The sequence below is a fragment of the Plectropomus leopardus genome, chromosome 17 (genome assembly GCF_026936395.1).
Source record: "Plectropomus leopardus strain MGB_pleo_1.0 chromosome 17, ASM2693639v1, whole genome shotgun sequence".
NCBI classification, from domain to species: Eukaryota; Metazoa; Chordata; class Actinopteri; order Perciformes; family Serranidae; genus Plectropomus; species Plectropomus leopardus.
In genome coordinates, this window is record NC_142192.1 from 11,732,073 (window position 1) to 11,752,514 (window position 20,442).

General features: G+C 37.5%; 2 protein-coding genes across 2 annotated transcripts; both read left to right on the forward strand.

Moving 5' to 3' along the window:
* The first annotated feature begins 428 nt into the window (after positions 1-428).
* On the forward strand, positions 429-12,855 carry atp6v1c1b (ATPase H+ transporting V1 subunit C1b). The gene is made up of 13 exons (XM_042507147.2): positions 429-615; positions 2,282-2,462; positions 2,546-2,613; positions 2,786-2,871; positions 3,293-3,387; positions 3,568-3,659; positions 4,610-4,708; positions 6,126-6,194; positions 7,674-7,766; positions 8,198-8,291; positions 10,292-10,389; positions 10,550-10,673; positions 12,004-12,855. Exons 2-13 carry the CDS (start codon positions 2,331-2,333, stop codon positions 12,100-12,102), a joined length of 1,149 nt encoding a protein of 382 aa, XP_042363081.1. The 5' UTR covers positions 429-615; positions 2,282-2,330; the 3' UTR covers positions 12,103-12,855.
* Positions 12,856-14,327: 1,472 nt separating this feature from the next.
* On the forward strand, positions 14,328-19,986 carry LOC121957438 (uncharacterized). Its single transcript, XM_042506016.2, has 3 exons — positions 14,328-14,659; positions 15,603-15,727; positions 18,607-19,986. Exons 1-3 carry the CDS (start codon positions 14,533-14,535, stop codon positions 18,730-18,732), a joined length of 378 nt encoding a protein of 125 aa, XP_042361950.1. The 5' UTR covers positions 14,328-14,532; the 3' UTR covers positions 18,733-19,986.
* Positions 19,987-20,442: the final 456 nt, after the last annotated feature.

Below are 20,442 nucleotides of genomic sequence, written 5' to 3' on the forward strand. Positions count from 1 at the left end.
AAAAAATGGCTGGTTCGGAATAACAGGGCTGTACAGTTTGTGCAAAATATTAATCAGGGTATAGAATGATAACTGCAGAACTAGACCATTACTTTAGCTTATCATATCATCCATTGCTTTAGTATAAATATATTAACCATTTCCCCATTACCTTTGGCTAACTAACCCCCCCTTTCCATTTATCAGACAAGAAATTAACCAAATATATAATCTCAAAGTACCAATAAGAATAGAAATGTAAAAGACATTGAAGAAAGAAAAAGAGAAAAAAAGAAACAGACAAGTCACAAAGCAAAACAGAAAACAATAAAAATACAGTATGTTTAATATGATAAGTAATATTGTGTTTAACATGTGTTACCCCCATGTAAAATAACCATTTTAACGCCTTCCGCTCGCGAGGGCTTGTTGGTCACGTGAAGGCAGTCCAGTGCGCAGCAGCGTTTGCGCAGACGCAGACAACCTCGACTGTGGTCAGCTGACTGTGAGTGAGATGCTGTGCTGAAGCACCTCTGAATCAAAAAGCTGTTATTATCCGCGCAATGTATGGGAAGCTGCGACTGTTTAACTGAATTACACCGCGTGGACCAAACACTGACGCCGTCAAACACGCCGGTAAGTACGGAAATACACCGATTAGTGACGTCGTGACAGCGTGAGACTGCGATGCAAACAAGCTCGTGTCAGCAGCAAGCTAGCACAGAATTAACCATATAGAACCAGGTGTATTTTGCGAATAATGTTTTTCAATGTTTTTTTGTGAGGAAATACTGACGCATCGAACACAAAGAGCAGCAGTCCCTGGTCATGTGTTGTTCACGGTGTTTGATGAGGAGGGTCAGTATTTAGCATGTCCTCCACAGCAGAGACTGATCATATGACAGTCAATCAGCAGGCTGGGAGACTTGTCTCTGTCTCCACTGCACACACACACTGATGCAATCAATCAGTGTGTGTGCAGTGTCCATATTATAATCATGGGGAAGTGTGAGGGAGTTCATGAATCAGACGCAAAACAGAAGTCAAAAGGAGGAATAAGGAGCTTCATAGTATGACTCTGATTCATGAAGGGATACTTGCATGTCTGTGTATCTGTTCAGTGGTGGAAAAGTACTCCTATACTTTACTTTAACAAAAGTAGTAACAGCATGTGATATACAAGTCATGCACTGTACTGTATTGTCAGCAAAAGAAAATTAAATATTAGCAAAAGCACTTATTATTCAGAATTATAGTATCCTTATGTATATAAATTTGTTGTAATCAGCCAAGGGTGGTTTATGTGTACCAAAGCATGATTGTGATATGTTTATCATGTGTTTTGTTTAACCTCAACATCCAAAAAAGCAGCAAATGCCATATACGTGTAGTAGGGGTCATCAGATTATCACCCTGGCCAGTTATTCAGGATGATATTTGGCATTTTGCCGATTATCTGTACTTGTGTTTTACTTTAATGATCGCCGATGAAATTAATTAATTAAAAAGTGCAAATAAATTGTCAAAATGGGAGGAACTCTACTTTGTAAAACCTTGAGGATCTATTTTTATTGTTGTTGTTTTTTTTAATTTAAATTTTCTTTTTTTTAGGCTCATTTTAAGGTAACAAAAACACAACAATTCTATTTTTCAGGTGGTAATACACCATAGAAGACATACTTTATTTTAAGTTGTCTAGGTAGTGTTTTTGATAACATATGGAAGTGGGGAAATCTGGATAAAACTAACATTATGTCATATAATATATTTATATATATGTTTTCAGCATATTTTTATTGAACTTTTTACAAAGCAGGGGAGACAAAGAAAACACAAAACAGAACAATAATACTAACAGTATACAAACTACTGGCAACTAAACTTGGCACATAAAACAAAAAAACCCCAAAAACAAACAGACAAAAAAAAAGATAAAATTTTTAAAAAAAATTGATTATTTTAGGAACTCCATCATCATATGTTATTTTATTTTCATTTCTCTCTTGTCAGTTTATATAATTTTAAATATATTGTAATGTAGTATACTGTACTGTAAAATATACTGTAATATTCAGTAGAAAAACTGTTTTTTTATTTAAAAAACACAACAAAAAACAAACAAGAATGACAAAAAAATCTCTTACATATCAAAGTACTGAAGGATATTGGTGCAAAAGGACTTGGCATCAGTTATTTTAAACAATGACCACAGTGGCTTAATACACCCAGAAATTTTCATCCCTGGAACAAGTCGCAACAACAGAGCTCTATTAATACTCCGCATCTTACTTCACCCCCTCAGTGACTTCCTCTCACCAAAGGCCCGGTGGACAAACCTCTGACCAGCAGCCATGACAGAATTCTGGTTGATCTCCGCTCCGGGCGAGAAGACGTGCCAGCAGACGTGGGACAAGCTGATGGTGGCCACCACACGCACCAACAACCTGTCTGTTAACAACAAGTTCAACATCCCTGATCTCAAGGTCAAACGCAGCAGACGCTCATAGTCTCCACCCGCCTGTAGTCTAGCGGTGGTTAATGTTGTGTGTGTTTTTGTCTCGAACAGGTCGGGACACTTGACGTCTTAGTGGGTCTGTCAGATGAACTGGCTAAACTAGACACTTTTGTGGAAAGGTGAACTTCTATGTGTTATTTCTTAGTTTTATAAAATTCCCTCTGTGCTTATCGGGCTTTAAGAGACAGTTTACAGATGATAATGCAGTTCTGCCTCTTGTTGTCGTCTGTTGCTTCTCTTGTGTTTCTTTATGACGCTTTGTGTTGGTCTCTAACCCCTCTCCTGTGTCAGTGTGGTGAAGAAGGTCGCTCAGTACATGGCCGATGTCCTGGAGGACAGTCGAGACAAAGTCCAGGAGAACCTCCTTGCTAATGGAGGTAATCACTGTTAACTTAATCATCAGACTGGTGCCCAAACATTCACTCTCTGTAGGAGTTTACAGATGTAAGGTGAAGGAACTGGCAGAGAGCGAAATTCAGTGTGATATGCCCTATGTCATAGTGTTAACAAAATTGTAAAATAATTAATGCATTTCTTGTCCGCTTTTTCTAACTCCTTGAAATTTGCAGGACACATCTTGCCAAGTTGCTCATTACCTTTTTAGCCATGTTTTCAAAAGAAATCAAATTTGCTCAAGTTTCAAAGGTTTAAGCACTCATTTATGTACTTAAGCACTCGTGAAAGGCGTCCGAATGTAACACAAGAATCTGATGTCGATCCAGGTTTTAAAGGGTTAAATAATAAAACAAGGAAAAGCATTCCTATAAAGTGATAAATGACTTTTTTTACTCTCTGCAGTTGACCTGGTCACCTACATCACCAGATTTCAGTGGGATATGGCAAAGTATCCAATCAAACAGTCGCTGAAAAACATCTCTGAGATCATCTCCAAGGTATGCTGAAAAAAACCATCACCAGTAACACAAAAAACATCTTAATCAACACTTCTGGATATTAGGCAATTCGATTTTGCCCTCTCCTGTGTTTCCACATGGATTCTTCAGTATTTTAGGTTTGGTGCAGGAAATCTCCCTGAAGTATTCAGTAGTGTTCATGTTCTTCTTCCTCTCTAGCAAGCGACTCAGATAGACAACGACCTGAAGGCCAGAGCTTCAGCCTACAACAACCTGAAGGGAAACCTGCAAAACCTGGAGAGGAAGAATGCGTGAGTGATAAAAATAATACAAATAATGATTATATAACATTCTGCATGTTGTTTGTAATTTAATTACCGCAGCGTCTTAAACCAAATACTGCTGCACTTTTTAGCTCGATCACACTTAATTAGCTATTGTTTTTATATTTGATTATTTTCCTTCAGAAAATAAAACAGAATTACATTAAAATTAGTCCACATGTGATATAGACTTTCATTTGAGTTTATAACCATTTAAGAAAATGATCTCTGTGCAAATATTCATCACGAGCTACACACAGTAGTTAGAAAACAGATATCACAGAATCAATGAGGAAGATGGGATTGAAATATTTGAATTATTTAACCCTTTGAAACCTGGACAGACACCACTTTTCTTGGGCTACATTCAGACCCTTTTTTACAAGTATTTCAACCTTTGAGCCCTGAGCAAAGTGGTTTGCTATATCTCGAAAACAAAGGGGAAATGGCAGTGAGAAACTCGGCAAGAAATGTTTCACATATTGCAAGAAACTTTAGATTTTTTAAGCTTTTGTTAAAAAGCTAGGAAAAAAGCTAGAAAACTATATTTATAATGATCATAATTGTATGTTTCAAATTATGTGACAGAAATATTGTTTTTAAGCTATTTTTTCCACAAGTAATTTCCTTGTATATTTTTCTTTTTCTTTTACTTTTCTGTTGTTGTTTTTTGGTTTGTTTTGTACTAATTTCCAGGTAATTTTCTAAGAATTTTTTTTATCAACGCCTTTTTCATTTTTCGGTCATTTCTTCTTAAGTCGCTCATTGCCTTCTTCCCATGTTTTTGAAAGAAATCAGGTTTCAAAGGGTGAAACTGTTTGGTTAAATGGGTCTGATAACTCTGCATTTTGTGCACTTGGAATATTTGTAACAAAAATATTTGGTTTTTTGAGAAAGAATCAAGCTGACAATCTACTCACCACATGTTTGTCCATTAGGGGGAGCTTGTTGACCAGGAGTTTGGCTGACATTGTGAAGAAAGAGGACTTTGTGCTGGACTCAGAGTACCTGATTACCATGCTGGTGGTTGTCCCAAAGTAAGTCCACTTGCATCTGTATCTGTAAGTCAATATGTGGTGAAGTGAGAATGTCCATGCCATCGTATCCATAGCACATACAGTAAGATGGGGGTTCCCCTTTCACCGCTTTACATAAAAAAACAGTAGAGTAACTGATTTTTATTTTGCAAATATATTTATTTTACATTTTTAATGTTTTAGTTATATGATAGTGCACTATTGTTTCAAAGTTCAGTCCTTTGATTTGTACGGGTGTAAATGGTAAATGCACTGTACTTGTATAGCACTTTTCTAGTCTTCTAACCACTCATGCCTCATGTCACATTCACCCATTCACACACACATTCACACACACATTCACACACATTCACACACATTCATACACATTCATACACATTCATTCACTGGTGAACGAGGCTACCAGACATGGTGCCACCTGCTCATAGTAACCATTCATACGCACACACACTCCGATGGTCGGGATTATCAGGAGTAATTTGGGGTTCAATGTCTTGCCCAAGGACACTTCGACATGTTGAGAGGAGGAGCCGGGGACTGAACGCCCAACCTTCTAATTAGAGGACAATCCGCTCTACCTGTGAGCCAGGGGCACAGCCGCCCCAATTTTGATTCTAAAATGAAAATCTATTGAAATTAGCATTTGATTTTCAAAATTAAAAGCAGGATCTACGATTCTCACAGTATTTTTTTTTATTTTTTTGTCTCAACACCTCTAAAGAAGAACTTGAAAATAAAAACAGATGATCCGCTGCTCTTCAGTAAGACTCCATTGAGACTCGATAGTCTAAAGCTTCAGTTCTGTTCTCCACACGGACGGTCGTACGGACATGAGCTGTCGCGAAATCATGACGAGGAAACCTTTGGATTTTTTATACTCTGTGCAGATTTCTCCTCACAGCAACCTGTTATTCTTCCAAATTGTAGGGGGCAGTCTATCAAAAACTCCATCCACAGCTTGATTTCTTGATTTTCTCTGCCTATCTGCGTTTGGGTAACTAAATGTCTGATGTGCCGGGGACATTTGCTAAAGAGCAACGTCCGATAGTGTGTCATCACTTTGGCCTTGTGGACATATGCTGCTCTTATGTGTGCAGCATAAATCAAGCATGACATTGGCAGAGGCGTCTGTGCTGCAAAACAAAAGCGTGAAATTAAATTGAATAGTGACCTTAAAATGGAATCTAATCGCGGATTTAAAGAATCGTGACACCCCCAATGGCTTGATGTCCCTGAGGCTTCCTCACCTTCATAACTCAGTACATTCTGGCCATGGAAATTTTCAAATTACAACACATTAAATTTTTTAAAATAAAATGAAAATCTGCCTTGTTTTGGCCTGAGAATATCCATATTTGTATCAGCCTTTAAATGCCATTTTAAAACACATTGCTGTTATCTTTTCCACCCTCACCAGGACGAGTTATGCAGACTGGCAGAAGGAGTATGAAACCCTGGCAGAAATGGTTGTGCCACGCTCCACAAAGTAAGCATGACTAGAAGAGCCACTTAACTTTTTTTACCCAAAATTTATGAATGATCAACTGTAGGAAGCACTGAGGTACTTTTACTCTTTGATGTTTCTGTAGTTTTCGTTAATGACAGTTAGTGCACAGACGGGTTGAGCACCACAGTGCAGTGTAACCAGTGCAGTGTCAGTTATTTCTGACTTATAGACGGTAGTTTTCTTGAAGAATGTGTCCGAGCAGACAGATAGCCTTGCTCTGAGTTTCCCCTTTATGTGTCCTCTGCAGTCGGTTGAGCAGGTTTGGTGCTCGACTCTGATTATTAGCAGCTAACTCATTTTAAAATAGTGAATGTTATGTGGTTGACCTGCAGAAAACAATTAACCTTTTGCCAACACGGCCAGATGATTTGAGGCGTTAATGTTTGCTCTTGGATGGACACGGCTCAGTATGATATGGTGTGGTAACTTGGCAATCTGTATTTTCTGAACAAATATGAAGCACTTTCTGCCGACGTGGTCTGGAATCGGGAACCATCTTATGTTAGAGCAGCTTGGGCAGGGGGAACTTCTCCTGAAGCGAGAACTGTGTTGTGGTTGTTTCTAAGCTCTACGTTGTCAACAGCTGCTTCCAGACCTTGGACAGTTTTCATGTTTTAATTGCAGATGTTGAGTTTGCTAGTGAGAAGCCAGTGAGGGATCATGTCCTTGTTGCTGTGTTAGTGACTCTTATAAAGAAGAGGTAGCTCGTGAAAACATACGTATTGAAGGGAATCAGTTTAATTTCAGTAGAATATGCACAAACAGGGGATTTGTTTGTTTGAGTTAATTTTTCAACCTCCAGAGATTTCACCTGTTATGCAAAGATAAATAGATTATACAGTTTGTAAGCAGAAAAAGTATGAATACCACACTGTAATAATACTCTACAGGTAAAAGTCCTGCATTTAACATTTTACTCAAGTACAAGTTTTAGTTTCAAAATAGACCTTAAGTACCAAAACTGAAAGTACTCTTTCTGCAGAAGGGCCAAGAATGAACATATATATATATATATATATATATATATATAATAAGGATTATTATTAGGGGAATTCAGCAATAATGTTGCAGCTGGTGAAGGTGGAGCTAATTTGAACATATTTACGTAGTGCCGGATATGTAAACTAACAAATTAGTTGATTATATTTGGCAGTAGCTGTAAAAATATATATTGTGGAATAAAAAAAAATATATATTTGCCTTGACAAAGTTGTGGAGTAGAAGTTTGTTGGCATGAAATTAACACTGGAAATCACCTGTAAGGAAAATGTGGACACTTGCCCATGCTGCATAGGAATAACGATATTTTAGAGATGAACAGTGGGACTTGTGTACAAAGTTTACACTTTACATGTTTCTCACAAGGAAAATCTTTTGTATGTGCAAACCTGCTGAAATGTCTGAAACGTGCCATATGTATCCAGCTCTCACATTCATATGTCATCTCCTCTCCTGCAGGCTGCTGTTTGAAGACAACGACAGCGGCCTGTTCAGCGTCACTCTCTTCAGGAAGGCCATAGATGACTTCAAGCACAAGGCCAGAGAAAACAAGTAAATTCATTTCCTTTTCAGGATTTCCATTCAAGCTTTAGCTCCGTTTTAGCCATTTGGCAGATCCTTTTATTATGAATTGCATATTATGTTTTTTTTGTGTGTTTTCCAAGAATCATGTTTATTTGTCCTCTGGGAAATCAAACACCGATGGCTGTTATGATGATCATTTTTGAAGTGGGCTGCTCATTCATAAATGCAGAAACTCTTTTATGGTCTAAAAAAAGACAGCCACTCTATAATAGACACAAATTGTCTGTAATTGTCAGTCTCCAATTAGCACGACCAACGGATCTCAACGTGTGTTGATGCACCGCGTGCCAGTTTGTATGTGGCCATTTTCACGAGTGCACTTGAGTGTGTGTGCTGCTGCACATCTGTGTGTTCGCTGCCAGCTGATTGCCAGCTCTCTGCTGTGTGTCCTCTCCTAGGTTTACAGTGCGTGATTTCCAGTATAATGAGGAGGAGATGAAGGCAGACAAAGAAGAGATGACACGTTTGTCCACTGACAAGAAGAAACAGTTTGTACGGCTGCTGTTTTCTTCATAAACAGTTACACTCACTAAGTAGGGAAGGTTAATGGAGCTCACTGTGTATCGGGGAAGAGGGTTCATTTATTTTTTTTAAGGGATAATTGGGATTTTTTTGAAGCGGGAAATGTATTTTAGCCACCTGAAAAAAAAATCTGTTTCAGCGTACACTATATTTAGAATATTTATCCCTCTTTACCTGTCAGACAGTCCTTTCAATAAGGACCGGAAGCACTTTTATTGCTCTCTTCAAAGCTCCACTGACACAAATAATTTTATTTGCATAATTTTAACCCCCCAGAAAAAAAGATGGCATTTTTGTTAGGGTCTGTACAAAACAGGCATGTTCCCTTAATTTTGAAATATGATTTATAGGCCAAGGAATCTGTGTAGCACCACAGTCTTTCATTTATGATATAATGTGGCATGTTTTATCTTTATCAAATAATTGCAGCTCCTATAATTTTGATCTTGCACTTAGCCATAGTGCAATTTTGATAATATTTCAATAAATTGTGCAAAACAATAATTTTACTACACAGTACACAGGAGCTGCTGCTCTGCCACTGCCTAGTTTGTTGTGTTATCATGACTTTGGTGAATCTAAACTAACCTTTTAACCTTATGAAACCTGCATCGACATCAGCTTTCTTGTGCTGCATTCAGATGCCTTTCACAAGCTATTTGACCCCTTGAAAACAAAGCAAATTTGTTTGATGTTTTTTTTTAATAACATGGGGAATAAAACACAAGCAACTTGGCAAGAAATGTTCCACAAATTCCAACAATTTAATAAAAATGTGTCAAGAAGAATATCTTTAACAATTGTTTCAAAAATGCTATTTTTATAGTTATTTTATAACTCAAATAATGTTACAGAAAAAATAACAAAATATATAAAGTAAAGAATTTTTAGCACTTTTTACATTTTTTTTTGTGTGTGCATATTTTCAGGTGATTTTCTTGTAACTTTATTTTACTTTATTTTGTGCTCATTTTTTGGCCAAGTCTTGTTAAGTTGCTCCTTACCTTCTCCCCATGTATTTGAAAAAAAATCAAACCAGTTTGCTCAGGTTTCAGAGGGTTAAAACACCAAAGACACAGAATAACAGAAACAAGCTAACCAATCCATGTTCTGCAAAGTAAAGTCACTGTTTTTGTCAATGGAGTCTGGCTTTGAAGAGAGCATGGAAAACAACTTAAGTTTCTTGTCATGAAGGGCTTTCTGACTGAAGGCAAAGTGGTTACTTAAATTAAATTACTTAAATTACTTAAATTGAATTGATTTTTGTGATGTGTCTTCCCTCAGTGGGACCTTTTATTTTAAAAGGTTACTTTGATTTCACCAAAGTCAGTGTAGAGTAGCAACTCCAGTGTTCTGTGAGGTAAAATTACTGTTTTTGTCAGTGGAGTCTGGTGGCTTTGAAGAGAGCAATAAAAGGGCCTCAGCTCCCCGTTGGAAAGGGCCGTCTGTTGACAAGGTAAAGATATATATATATATATATAGCATATATAGCATATGCTTGAAAAAATAGATTTTTTGTTTAGGTGTCTAAAATATGTTTTGCTGCTGCCCCTGTCCACAGCAGTATATTGCTTATCTTCTGTGGTGGTACTTCTGCCTGCTTCCCCAAACTCAGGAACAAGCTGACCAACATATACACCAATGCAACAACGAGAGATACGAACCTCATATAACGCCACTTCAAAAAATGTGAAGTGTCCCTTCGAGCAATGAAAGCTAAGCTACACTTTATAGATATTTGGCTGGAGATGTGTTTTTTCATTTCTTCTTTAATGTTGTAATTTGAGAAGACAAGCCTTTACTTTTCCTGGTGAAACCAGGTGATTATTGTATATTTAATCTGTCATAGTGCTTACTGGTAATTCATAATGGAAAAAAAATCATCCATATTGGGAATGCACCATTTCAGCTACTTAACAGGTATTTTTCTTTATTGAAAATAATTTAAAAATGTTTTTCTATCCAACCAGGGGCCTTTGGTACGATGGCTGAAAGTGAATTTCAGTGAAGCTTTCATTGCGTGGATTCACATAAAAGCCCTGCGTGTGTTTGTGGAGTCGGTGCTCAGGTAAGCAAGTGAAGACCCAGCTGTGCCATGAACCGCCCTCACTGAAGTTCATCAGTCTGCTGCTCTTTCCATACTGTGGTCATCCGTCCACCCGTCCTCTCAATGTAATTTTTTTGTTAAAAGATGAAAGACGGCCCGACAGACTTCTTGTGTCTCATAGATATGGGCTACCAGTGAACTTCCAGGCCATGCTGCTGCAGCCCAACAAGAAGAACATGAAGAAGCTGAGAGAGGTGCTGTACGACCTGTACAAACACCTGGACAGCAGCGCCGCCATCATTGATGTGAGTCTCTTTGACACACTCAAATAAAGTGGCAAGTGAAATTATTGGAGGAAGGCAGGTCTCTGATTTTTCTGCTATGAAGGTCCTGAGAAAGACTGAGATCATCACTTGTTAACCTTGTTAAGGGTGATTTAGCAACTGATGCCTGGCTGTTGCATCAGGATGGAGGGACTAACGCACCTTTTATGTCTGTTGCTATAGTTAAACATACATTTTCCTAAGTGGTCTGAACCTGGCATAAAAACAAATGTTTTTAAGGCTGTACCAAGTAGCTTGAAGCTACAAGGCTTCATTCATGTTGAGAAGAAAAAACAAAGTCCACACTTTATATAATTACCACTGAGGTGATGTTTCAAGCTACGTGCTCTTCATCAGATTAGTCTGATTAGGAATTATGTTAAATATTCATGGGAGCATAATCTAGTGTGCAGACTTTGGTTTTTTTTTCTCTCGTAATATCGATTGTCCAGCACCTAGCCTTTTTGTTGTTTGGATGTTTGTGAACTTTTCATTCATAACGTTGACATTCGAATTGTAAATCAAAATTTGAATGCTGTGCAAGTTTTTCCCTCTCATACCTCTTAATTTTGTTTGATTCCTGTATTTTTGCAAAGTCGTGCATAAAAAATAGGCTACACTAATATTATTAGCATTATACTATTTGCAACAAGGTAACGAGTATGATTATCTGATTATCATACGCGCCCCAGTCACAATTTTTAGCTCAGAATCTGCAAAACCAGCCTGAAAATAACGAAAATCTGAAACTCATACACAAGAGTCTATGGGACACAGCTTGTTGTTGCACTATTGTCAGAGCTGGCCAGTGCTACGCTGTGATTGGCCACTTTGTGTTGCATAGTGAAGGGCTGCTAGAAGCTTTGAATGTAAAAAAATTACATTTGTTACAGCACTAAATATTTCCCTTGGGGACAATAAAACATTTTTCAGTGATGGTTGTTTTTCTTCACCAGTGCAGAATGTCATTTCATGTTTAAGCATGTTTCAGGCATGCAAAATGCTTTTTGTAAACAGACATCACAGAAGTTTTCTCCAGAAGCCCAGAAAACATAACCCCATTCACTATACAAGGGTAAACTCTTATATTCCCTGAAACAAAGAGGCTCCTACAGGCTCCTAGATGGTGTTATCACCACTTTGCACCAAATCCTCCCTCCTGTTTGTTTGAGAGATATCACCTTGGTTGCCTTAAATATTTAAGACAAACTATCATTTAACTCCCATGGAAACTTAAAATATGTATTGAAATATGCATAGAAACAAGAATGAAGTGTGTGTAATTCTTGCTGTGACTCTTTCGTGCCTGCAGGCCTCTATGGACATCCCAGGGCTGAACCTGAGCCAGCAGGAGTACTACCCCTACGTTTACTACAAGATCGACTGCAACCTGCTGGATTTCAAAGTCTAAACACATCGGCGTCATCATCTCACTCTCTGTGCGGTAATATTCTGATGTGACATGTTCACGTCCCAAAGCTTTAATTTATCTCCAACTTGTTTTTCCTGTTTTGTTTTCACCTTTTGTGCTCTCATCCTCTTTCCTCTCTCAAGGTTCTGGTACATTCCTGAGGCCATATTGAATAAGTTGTTGGAACCTCTGTTCTAATATACTTGACAAATATCGGCCGTCTTCTTTATTGTCTCCTCTTTGTACCACACTGTAAAAGTGAATATCTTCCCAGTTTACACCCAGAAAAATGGTTGACATTCCCATCGAATGACATGTAAAATGCTGCATTTTTATTTTTGTTTTTTCCTTTCCTACTTTATTCAAGCAACAAAACGGTACACACGTGGGGAAAACTAAAATGTATGTTAAATATAGTATTTATTTAAAGCCTCTAAAATCAGTGAATATGTTTTTGTTTGTTCAGTTTTTGAAAGTGATGTGTTTTTAGCTCCATGTAAGGAATGTCTGTTTACAAGTTGATGTTGACCATCGTTTCCCCCTGGCTGAAGCTATAATCCTGTGAAATGAGACAGATCGTTTTAAAGAAGCAATATGTTTGCTGATTGTATGCTCCTATTAATTCTGTATATTAAGCAGTTTGAGAAAAAATAATGATAGGTCTATGTGCAAATACTGTATTGTCAGTATAACTGAAAATTACACCATATATTTAAAATAAATGTGAAAAATAAATACTCTATGTGACATGTATCTCAGTTTGGCCAACTGTCATGTTTTAATGCTGATTATAGGTTATAAACCGTTTTGGGCTGATTTTATACCAACATCAAAATCCCCATCAATCCCATGTGAGACAAAAAAGTCATTAATAAGGTTTTACAAGGGAAATTATTTCATTTTGAAATGGTTTGCCTGGGTGATATTAGAGGTTGTTTTAAGAGTTTTTATTTTTAGTATTTCTCCACTAGGAGACTAATGGTTAAATACATACATTAAAATAAAAATATATATAATGGATCACTTATGAGCCATTATACTTAGATATTTCCAATTCATGACAAAAAAATATTTTTGGCTGGTGTTTATCCATCTCTACACATGCTTTCTTCTTTTTTAACGCTTTAATTAAAACCACTTTCTCATAATTTGAAGTGTGTGTATGTGTAGGCAATGTTTACATACAAGTTTATTGGTATAAGTTTTTTTTATAGTGTTCTCTCACTATTAACTTGATTTTTTTTCTATTGCTTTATGATTTTGTGTATGAATATGTGTTTGTCCTTTTTTAGAGTGTAGTCAATGATTTAAGTGCGAAGTAAATATGTTTTATTATCATCTTTAATATACACTTTGAATTACTGGCTAATATTTCACAAAAGCAGATTATGGCTTATAAGAAAAAGGAACCCTTTATTATAGATTTAACAGTATTTACAACTGCATTATTAGAACAGACAGATGGCTTAAAAACGTTTTTTCCCCAACCTGGCAACCTTAAGCTTGTTTTCACTTATGGCTTTAACTAATCTGTAATCAGTTACTATTTTTAGAGCCTCACTGGGTGGGTTGTAGATAAAACCCTTGAAATATTAAAGGGTTGTCGGTGGAACCTCGGGTAGGTTTTTGTCAGCAACCTTAGAGGATGTTAAGGTTCTGGATCGAACCCCCAGAGAGGGTTCTGGGTGGAGCTATTATACAATAGAAGGGTTTTCTCTAGAACCACTCATAGGGAGTTTTAGGTGGAGCCTTTCACAGATGGTTCTAGGTATTATCCTTTATATTATATGCTAGGTAGTTCCCTCTAAAAGTGTTCCAGTGGGAACCTCAATAAAAAGATCCAAAATGGGTTCTCCATTGGGAAAAATCCTTTATTTCTAAGAGTGTGTATGTTTTTATGAATGCAGCCTATGTATCAACACCCACAACTCCTGTAAGTGGAAGCTGGCATGACAAAACAAATTAAATTACAATATAGTAAGACACTTCATAACTACAAGTTATAACTACAAACAACTGCAAACTACATTAAAAAAGGATTTGTTTTATGTGGCTCCTGCCTCTGAATGCTAAATGGAGGTAGGCTTCTTAAAGAGTTAGAGTGACTGTGATTGGTATGAGTGCATATTTGCATGATGATAATAATGATGATGATCTGAAGTTGATGTCCCTCTCAGCCAATCAGCGGTCAGAGTGGGTGTAGGTGGATGACGCAGATAGTGTATGTTAACGCTGGTCAGCTGCTGTCTGTGGAGAGCAGCAGCATCACCCAGCAGCAGCAGCAGCAGCAGCTCGGACTGACGATGGAGGCGGAAACACTGATGGAGCTGCAGTAGCAGAGATGCATTAGAAAGGATGCTGCGGCTGCTGTGAGACAAACCAAGCCGTGTTTAGCCTGTGTCAGCTGCATCTGCCGTGGATGTTTTCCCGATGGGTTGCGGAGGAAGTCGGGCGGACGCGATCATCGAGCCGAGGTACCATGAGAGCTGGACCAGAGAAACGGAATCGACGTGGCTCACCAACACGGACGTGGAGACCTCTCTGCCAGTAGCAAACAGTAAGAGCCTCCGTTTTGTCTGCTTCAACTGCAAGATCCGTCAATGCATGAACCATATAGGCCACAGTGCACATGAGGAAATAATTCATGCAGGGCTCACAAGAAAGCAAATGAACCACTCAAAACACCAGGTGTCAACTCCCTGACAGACCACGTTTCTATCTTTATTGCTGTCTCAATGTTGGATGAAGGCAAGAATGTGGTTGTGTTTCATATCAGAACATAAACCAGAAATAAGCTATTCAACTTGCTTTGCTTGGGGGACACTTTTGCAAAATGACAGGAGGCCAGGGGCCAGTTTCTATGTTTCTAGGACTTCAAGATGTTCTAGGGTTATAGGATGTTTCTAGGATTTTAGCATGTTTATAGCTTTTAATCACATTTATAGAATTTTAGCATGTTTCTGGGACTTTAGGACTTTTCTAGGATTTTAGCACTTTTCTACATTTTTTTTTTTTGGCTTTTATGGCCTGTATTTGATAGGACAGCTAGGGAGATGACAGGAAATGGAGATGAGAGAGAGTGGGGATGACATGCAGCAAAGGGCCACTTGTCAGACTTGAACCCAGGGCCGCTGAGAAGAAGACACATAGCCTCTGAATATGGGGTGTCCGCTCCACCACCTGAGCCACCCGGTGCTGCAGGATTTCAGCACATTTCTAGGATTTTAGGTTATTTAGGTGTAGGTTTATGTTCCTCTGGCTTTGGGATGTTTCTAGATTTTAGGACATTTGTAGGATTTTAGAACATTTCTAAGATTTTAGCATGTTTCTAGGATTTTTGGACATTGGGGGCTTAGCCAGGACCTGTGACCTTTGTGTGGGGATCCTTGACTAGCACTGTATTTGATTAACAAGCTCTATTTTGATGCTGTTTTTGCAGATTTGGTCCGTGGGCCATAAGTTGAGTATCGCTGACCTTAACTCTCAATTGTTGTCTAAAGGTAAAGCTCTGGAGGCCAGTCTGAGGGAGAAGAGGATGGTAAACACAGGCACCCAGTGTGGGAAGCAGGCCCTCACATCTACTGGCTCCAACCACCAGAGGAGACCCAGACGCTCCTTGAGTGAAGTAGGTGTCACTTGTCTTTGCACACATGGTGATGTTGGAAAAATGTGAGACCCAGGAGGATGACAAACTGTACCTGTCCTCTTCTCATATGCAGCCCTTTTGCAAGGTGCTCTGCAGAATCTGAATCAACTTTATGTATATCAATATGACTCCAGTTTAATATTCCTTATATCAGTTTTACTTTGTTTTTCTCAATTTAACTTTCTTTATTGAACCATTCCAAGTGACAGGAGCCAGAAAAACATAAAGGCTTTTGGGAAAGAAGGACAGACAATAGGTGTATATCTTGTAGCAAGATGAAGCAAGATAAGTTTAAGTTATTCACAGAGAACTCCAGGAAAGATGTTCAGGAAAATACAAATAAAGTCAAGCAGTATAGACGCTGTAGATTCTACATGTCAGTGTCACTGTTTACCATGTAATGTTGGGGTTTAAGATATATCATATAGATGTATAAGACTATAGATAAAGGTATAGAGCTGAAACAAAAAGTTTAAAACATCCTTTTAAAACCTCAACTACCACTACACCACTGTAAATGACAGTATTTGTGTTTTTGATGTCTCCTTTAGGTCTTTGAATTTGTGATGTGAGTATTTTCTGACATTTTCTAAACTAAAATATTAAATGCTAAAAAAACCCAAACAAAACAAAACAAAACAGTACATTGATCAATAATGAAAAAGAAAGTTGCATTCTGAGGGAGTGTGTGGGCTGTTACATCCTGGTGAGTCAGTAAACGAAAGTGAGTGTGTTGGTATTTTGGGCTGATGATCGAAGAAACAAGTTAGAACAAAAGAAATGATGTAGTTTTTGCTAATGTCTTACATTTTATTGAAATAAACAAAAACAAGACTGAGCTAGACAATAGATTAATCAGCTATGATAATTAGATGCAGACCTACAGAAATTTTATGTGTATTTATTGATGGAAATAATATATTTACATTGCATTGTCATAAATATCCTTGTTGCGGTAAAATTCCCGATGTTAGTATTACTGTTTGAAATTGTATTTGTCATTAAAACCACAGTAAATACTGACCAGCATCAACCAAAGATAGCACCAGTCTCCCAGACACAGTTACCATGTGCAGTGTGCAAAGTGGGTTTGTTTTGCTAATCCCTTGTTTACAGAGTAGGTGAGCAGCAGGCAAACCCTGGACTGGTCTCTCTTTCTTGTCCTCAGTGACACAAATTTCTGAGAAAGCATTTAAAAGACAGGCTAGCCTTAATGTTAAGTAACAATTTATATGGTTTTCATATGTTTACATGAATTATTGGCTATGTTATTTTTTTAATGTTCATTCAAACAAAAAATGCTTAGTATTGCATAGTGCATTGCATAATGTCTGCATGAATGGATTACTGAACCAGGCACAGGCCCAGGGGCCCAATGTAACAGTAACAATTTTTGCTACAAAATAATCACGAACCTCCACAAAATAAATAAAAAAAGACACAAAGTTATCCCAAAGAGATGTAAAATGACAACAAAGAGACCAATCTTACCACAGGGAGACACAAAACCACAAAAAGATGCATACCAACAACATGCAAAACAACAAAAAAGAGGCAAACTTACACAAATTCTGTGTGTCTTGCTCATGTGTAGTAGGGGTGATGGGGTCTTACGCATACCTGTTCCCAGGGGCCCATGGTCTCAGTATCTGCCCATGAGTGTGTATATCAGTCGGCTTCTATGAGGACATTTTCAGCACGTCATAACCATACTGATAACCATGATCATTTTGGTCACAATAATCATAATATGAAATTCCCATACTGTTTCATCTCTAATTGTTATACCTCTACACTGTAAAACCTGAGTTGATTTGACTTAAAAAAAGTCTAGGAAACCAGTTGCCTTGAAAAATGTAAGTAAATATAACTATAACTAGTTTAATTAAATCACCTCTCTAAGTTTTAGCAACTTGATCAAACCAAGTTTACTGCGCTGCTATATCTGTATTCTGCTGGTTGCAAACTAGTCAATCATATTTGTGTTCTCTTAACAAAACAGAACTTGCAGATCTCCTAAATGTATCATTGGCAAAATCTACTTTGTGATGATCATGTTAAGTCAGACAAGGTTGATCTACTGAAGTTACTAATCCTAAACTAAGACAGAACAAGGTAATGTCACTTGTCATTTTAAAGTTTCCACAACTTTAAAAAATTAAGTAAATTAAATAAATTTTTGAGTAAACTTAACAATTAAGTTAAATACAACATAAAATATAAAATATGTATATATATATATATAAATTAAAATTAATAGATATAATAACTTTCCTTTTTAAAGGCGGTTTCCAAGATTATTTTAAGTAAGATCGACTTGTTGGATTTTAACAGTGTGTAGCTGTAAGTATAAATAGTGAACATTGAGAAGTTATATAAAAAATATTCTGGATTCATGGCAATATGGCTATTACATTTTCTTCAAACCATTTCCCCCCCTAATCGTTTATTGTTAGAGCTAAAGCACAAAAGAAACCGAATCCAAATATTTATTTGCACTTGGTTCAAATTTAATTACAATTTACTTTAATGCTCATAAATAGCAAAAAGAAAGAGACAGATGGAAAACACCACATGCACTTTCAATCTGCATGTTTTAAACTGATTATTATCGGGGACTGAGTTTTCAATGTTTTTAGTTCTGGACGAAAACTCATTTAACATTTCAAAAAGATCTGAAAAAAATCAGTTCCTCCTCTGTGACTGAGAGATAGACTGTTGTGTATTTATTAAATTTAACCTCCCTCTTATGGGCACAGCTCCAGTGACTCAGGTCTCAGTTGGCCATTGTTGCCCACTCACTCTCCGTCCAGTGTGGTGACATTTAAATGACATGACATTCAAAACTCTTTTCACAGCAAACCACTCGTGAGTCCAAAAGGAGGGCATCAAAAGAGGCCGGTGGTTTGTCTAAGGATGGGCAGCCCGTCAGTATCAACAGCAGTGGAGATGCTGAACCTGGGAACGTGTGTGATGAAAGATGAAGAAAAGCCTCAGTGGAGAGGAAGATGGCCTGAGCTTTGAAAAGACAACCAAAAGATGGGACAGTGATTTACAGAGGATGATGTTTGCTAGTGACCTCGGCTGTTGTTATCACTGGTTTACAACATAAGCACCTGCGTAATGTCTCCATCCAAAGATCTCGGGATGCTGCATCTTTGTGCCATTGCAAATGCATGCGTGAAGTGAAGCAGAGAGTGGATCACACAAACAGTGCTCACGCTCTCCACCGCGCTTTTCTCCCATGCTTATGGTGCTGGTCAGGGAATGAGTCACTGTGTAAAGGCAATTTAAAGAAAACAAGAACAGACCGTCTCGTATGCACATGATAATCACAGTCTGCACATCAAATGTTTCCTGCGTGGGGCCTTCCTTACTAATTTGCTTCGGTTCTTTGTGCAAGTATATTCCTTTTGTTGTGAATGAAAAACAATGACGATGCTGTTTAACCTCAGTCGATGCTGTAAATTACTTTAATTTAAAAGACCCTGAAGTGCTGTTTAGACACGGAGGTTTGGAGGTTTGACGCTTAAAGGCTGAAGACTGTGTTTTCTGGCCTTTGCAAGATAAAGAAACAAACACACCCGCATGTGCCTACAACTCATCTTGATCTGAGCTGCTCCTGATTTTACTTTAAGAGTTTTGTTCAGTATTATGTGCTCTCTTTCATCTTTTTTTTATGTTATTTGATGTTACACTTTATTATTTAACACAATGTATTGTAATGATTCATTTGTGTGGCTTACACTGATCTGCATGTTTAAATCAATCTGAAACTGATTCAGTGTTGGTGGCAAAATGTCTTCACCCAAACATAATGGAAAGCAAGCTGTCATAAATAAAATTGTATGCTTATTCAGTACACATGAACGTAGAAAAACTGCACTGACAAGTATATTCAGAGTGATTTAGGGAAGTGAGACTTATGACCAGCAGATGGCGTTGTTGATGAGCTTGAATATCTGAGGAAAGTCGTGTCTTGTCAGTAAAATCTGAGTCTGATCTTACATTTTCTGCTCATAACTGCTGCTTGTCAAGAGTTAACCAAGAGGACAATGTTGAGATTTGCACAGGCCCACTTTTGTGACAGAAAGCAACATTTTAACACACAAGATCAACCACATTCTTCTTCTTTGAATTAAAATTGTTGTCAGCTTCTTAAGTTGTGAAACCCAGAAAGGTGTAATATGTGCAGTCATTTCTCGTTAGCGACAGGCAAAGCCAATAACAGGATTAAATTAGCATATACATTAACAGGTTATTGTCTCGCTATATGTTAATTCCTGTCGACTCATTGATGTGTTTACCGTTGTCATTCAGACTCCGGATGTGCTGAGCACAACTTGATATAAATGATATGCAGCAGTGAAAGAAGTACAAAGATCCTTTACTTGATTAAATGTAGCAATATTGCTGTAAAAATGTACTAAATTACAAGTAAAAATTCTGCATTGAAAACCTTACTTAAGAATAAGAATAGTGTAAGTGATAGAACATAAAATTTGACTCAGTGTTAGGTGTTACATTATTATGATTCTAGTACTAGAATTGATTATTTTTACTGATGGATTAAAATGTAAGCAATTTTTTTATTGTAGATGTGGAAACGTAACTACTCCTACTTGTTTCTACTGTTGGGTAGATTTATCTTTAACAATTCACTATACTTCCATAACAATTCCATGTTTAGTAAA